A 4,557-nucleotide genomic window follows, 5' to 3' on the forward strand; every position below is an offset into this window, starting at 1 on the left:
TGTGAATTATCAATTATGCAAACTTTAATACTTTTTATGTAATTTTCAAATATGTAAATCTTATTATAAAATCTTTCGAAGAATCTAAGTTTGAAATTGAGTCGAAGAAAGAACTGTTTGTCTTCCCAAATAAGCCAACCCTTATATAAATTGGCATGGAGGGAGTATTAATTTGAGATCGATGATTAATTGATTCAGACATATATTGGTTGAGAGAGCGCCAGAAATACAAATTTAGTCGAATCCCAATACGAATATCGGACACATCATAGGAAATAAAATATATTGGTCGAGAGAAGACGTCTAATATTCTCTTTTCCCGCAGAAAAAGACGTCTAATATAAATGAGATAATACATAATTGGTTGAGAAAAAGGAAAAAAGACAATTTGCATAGGATGATAACAACAATAGTCGATGAGATGTTTTTTCTGTTATGGAGAAAAGGTAAATGGGGATCAAGGCTACATCGTCCAAACCACTCTTCTGTTACTCAAAACTTTTATGTGTCTCTATAATCTATCTCTTCACCTCTCTATTTTTAGCTCTTTACACTTCTCTAATTTCACCAACCACTTGCCTTTTCAGATATTCACCTAATGATCCAATTCAAACACCTCTTTTTGTTTACAATTCTTCTTATGGAGAACACAAACATGCCCTTCCTACTTTTCGTTCTTCTTGTAATTCCCCTGTTTATTTCTCAGGTAAGAAAAAAAATTGAATTTTCTTTGATTTTTGATGAGTTTTTGATGTTTGAAGTAATGGGGTTTTGTTGTTTTCGCAGATTATTGGAATGCTTTGAAGGAAACCAATGAATTTAATGAGAATTCGGCGTTTCTTGGTTCACGAAATTTGAGGTATATTCAGGGGAATGCTGATAGTTTTGGTGGAAATTTCAGTACAAAGAAGAGGTTTTCTTATTTTGATCATCATGTTGTTGATGGAATTGAAGTTCCTTGTGGATTCTTCAAAAAATTCCCTATCAGTGAATCTGGTTAGTAATCAGATTACTCAAATAGATTGCCTTTTTGGATCTTAGGATTCCCATGTACTCAATTTCATCTATGAAACTAAAAATAACAATCTTTTTTTTTTTGTGACTTTTGATTGTGGATTTTGAAGCTATAAATTCTTACTACTCTGCAATTTATGCTGGAATGATATCACCATTACACAATTACTAAGGAAAAATTTGAATCTTGGAGGTGTTTTATAGTACTCCCTATATTCCAATTTATGTGATACTCTCCTCTTTTTAATCAGTTCCAAAAAGAATGATACATTTCAATATTTAATAATAATTTAACTTTAAATTTCTCATTTTACCTTCAATGAAATAATTTATAGTCATACAAATATCATGCTTTTATTATGTGACTAAGTTCGAACTAGTGACATATGCCTAATTCACACATCACGCGTATAGCACTCTTACTACTACACCAAAGGAGGCAAACTTGGAGGTCATTTTCTAATGCTTTTTGTTGGTTTTCTTTTTTTGGAAATTTTCAGATAGGATAGCCATGGAAAATTGCAAGGGATTAGTGGTTATTTCAGCAATATTCAATGACCATGACAAGATCAGGCAACCAAAGGGACTTGGTAAAGAGACACCCTACTCAGTATGCTTTTACATGTTTGTAGATGATGTGACACTCAAGGGACTTCAATATCACAACTTAGTTTCAACAACATTAGAAGAGAAGAATTCAGTGGGAGTATGGAGAATCGTGAAGGTTGCAAAAGAAAATTTGTATGAGAATTCAGCAATGAATGGAATAATTCCCAAATATTTGGTTCATAGGCTTTTCCCAAACTCAAAATATAGCATTTGGGTAGATGCCAAAATGCAGCTAGTTGTTGATCCATTTTTGTTGATTCACTCACTTGTTGTTATGGAAGACGTTGATATGGCTATTTCAAGACATCCTTTATATGTTCATACAATGGAAGAAGCAATGGCAACTGCTAGATGGAAGAAATGGTGGGATGTTGATGGATTGAAAAAACAAATAGAAACATATTGTGAGAATGGCTTGCAACCTTGGACTCCAGAAAAGCCTTACCCTTCAGGTAATGTTAAAAAAATTGACACACTTTTTATTGCAATCTATGTTGCTCGGACTCAGAATGTCGATTGGTGTGTGTCGGAAGCTCTAAAATTGATTCTTGAAGGATCCAACATGAATACAGTAATTTTTTTGGAGAGTCTGAGCAACATAGACTGTAATGAATTTTTTTTTAATTCTTATCCTTAAGATTAACTTAAAACATTTCCTTTAGTGGAGTACACGAGTTCTTCAAGAACAGAATTAGCTACTCTCTCTATTTATTCTTAATGACATGTTTTTACAGCCATATAAAACTCTATGGCAAGGTTTAACATCACAAAATCTCAGAAGTATTTTTTTTCTTTTTTAAACTGTGTGTCAGCCAAATACTATCACATAAACTAAAATTGAGCAGAGTAAAAGATTTACAAATTTGCACTATTTGTTCAAGTCAGTGAGGATTACAAGTGGCAAATCTTGACAGCTTCTTTAAGTTTCCTGAAATAACTTTTTGAGAAAGCATGAGCTGTTTTTTATGCTCGGAGTTGTATGATAGTGAATAAAATAAGACATATTCCTCATTGCCAACAAGAAAAAGGGAAAGTAAACAAAATATTCGCGTTAGGCGAACATCCATATTTTTTTTATTAAAGTTAGTTTCACATATTCAAATAGTTAATCCACTTTTAAGAAACATTGTAGCAGTATTACGTGTAGCGTGTAACACTCCCATCTAATAGTTTCTAGAAAGAACAAAAAAGGTTTGAGGTATATTAATAAGTTGAGTACAATGGCATTATCACATTATGAGCAAAATCTTACCAGCAATGATTTTTTGAATGGCAGCTATGAGCTTTAATCCTTTCCTTTCTTTTGAAGATAGTTTAATGGTAGGGCCACCTCGTAACCTTTAACCTATTTTTTCTCTTTCCCATAATTACTATTCCAAACTATTTGATGAAACTTCTAATTAGATTGCTTCTTCTAGGGTATTCTTTATAAAAGTGTCTTATTTTGATAATTGTACAAAGAAAACATGTTTTTGTTAATCATGATCTTGTCTAAACGTCGATTCTTTATGAAGTGTATCTTATTTTATTGCAAATTAATGTTTATTTGATTTTTTATGGTTCTTGCAGATGTGCCAGATAGTGCAATAATCTTGAGGAAACATAGTGTGGCAACCAATCTATTCTCCTGTCTATTATTTAATGAACTTGAAGGTTTTAATCCAAGGGACCAATTGCCCTTTGCATATGTGAGGGACCTGATGAACCCAAAACTGAAGATGAACATGTTCGATGTTGAAGTATTTGAACAGGTGGCAGTCGAGTACAGACACAACCTTAAAAATGATGGGGTCAGTAGTACAAAAGTGATGCCCAAAAAGACAAAGAAAGCCAGCTCTAAATTCCTTGTGAATGGGACTGGTAGTAAGTGTGATAACCACCTTTTAAAAATGTGGGGTGAATCCGAAGATTGATTTCATGTATTTTTTTAAGAGTTCATTTTTTATACATTGATATTGTATAAGAATTTTATAACATTAAGTTAGCCAACGGATAATTACATGTAAGTGTTGATAGCAATTAGGATTAGTACTCCAAATCTTGATAACTAGAGTTAACTGATGCATGTGTTAGTGGGAGGTAGCAGATACCTAGTGGGATAATCGAATTGGACGTAAGTTAATCCGAATAACATTATTATTTAAAAAATCAGGATGAAAAATTAGGTACATCAACTAGTACAAAATATCCTAATAGTGTTAAATTTTTTCCTGTGCATTAATTTGTGTACTTCCTCTTTTCGCTTTTACTTATCAACTATATTACAAATAAATTTTTACTTTTACTTGTCTATTTTAACATGTCAAGAGAAAACATATCTATTTTCTTGTTTTAGCCTTATATTAACTACACATTTCTCATATTATTTCCCAAGTTCATTGAAACTATTTATCAATTAATATAAATATTATGGTAAAATAGGGATTTTATTAATAATTTCTTAATGAGAGTGCAGAGTCTATTATGGACAAATAAAAGTGAATAAAGGGAGTGTGTGTTTCACTAAACACATATTTAAGAAAGAGGGAAATATTTTTAAAATTTACGACCTAAAACAAGTCATAGATATTTATATCTTTAAAAATCATCACATTAAGATAAAATAGAAATAAAAATCTAAAAATTTAATATATTTCTTAATAAAAGAGTATCGTATTTTTTAAGATAAATTAAATAAATATGCTCCATAAATTAGGACGCAGAGAGTTTAAGCTAATCTTTTTTAATCGTTTGTCCATGGAAAGGAAGGTTATATAGAAAAGGAAAAAAAAAAAAAAAAAAAAAAAAAAGAAGAAGAAGAAGAAGAAGCCAACTACAAGTCTACAACCAACAAAATTAACCTTCACAGATCATGACAGGTTGTCAATGAATGTTCAGTTTGAATGAAATTTTGAGAGATAAGCTTTTCAAGTTTCGACGACCAGTCATCTTTCA

At 31.3% G+C, this 4,557-nt stretch overlaps 1 protein-coding gene across 1 annotated transcript; it reads left to right on the top strand.

The window, feature by feature from the left end:
* Positions 1 to 339: 339 nt before the first annotated feature.
* LOC132056055 (alkaline ceramidase TOD1) lies at positions 340 to 3,629 on the top strand. Its single transcript, XM_059448108.1, has 4 exons — positions 340 to 706; positions 787 to 996; positions 1,515 to 2,075; positions 3,193 to 3,629. The coding sequence occupies exons 1-4, from the start codon at positions 451 to 453 to the stop codon at positions 3,534 to 3,536; spliced, it is 1,371 nt and encodes a 456-aa protein (XP_059304091.1). The 5' UTR covers positions 340 to 450; the 3' UTR covers positions 3,537 to 3,629.
* Positions 3,630 to 4,557: the final 928 nt, after the last annotated feature.

Source organism: Lycium ferocissimum, chromosome 1, assembly GCF_029784015.1.
Source record: "Lycium ferocissimum isolate CSIRO_LF1 chromosome 1, AGI_CSIRO_Lferr_CH_V1, whole genome shotgun sequence".
NCBI classification, from domain to species: Eukaryota; Viridiplantae; Streptophyta; class Magnoliopsida; order Solanales; family Solanaceae; genus Lycium; species Lycium ferocissimum.

What these genes read in the sequence shown, in the direction of transcription:
- LOC132056055 (XM_059448108.1), top strand. Translation starts at nt 451, where the DNA reads ATGGGGATCAAGGCTACATCGTCCAAACCACTCTTCTGTTACTCAAAA. An exon ending in TTCCCCTGTTTATTTCTCAG is followed by an intron (nt 707 to 786) that starts GTAAGAAAAAAA and finishes TTGTTTTCGCAG; the next exon opens with ATTATTGGAATGCTTTGAAG. An exon ending in AGAAAAGCCTTACCCTTCAG is followed by an intron (nt 2,076 to 3,192) that starts GTAATGTTAAAA and finishes TGGTTCTTGCAG; the next exon opens with ATGTGCCAGATAGTGCAATA.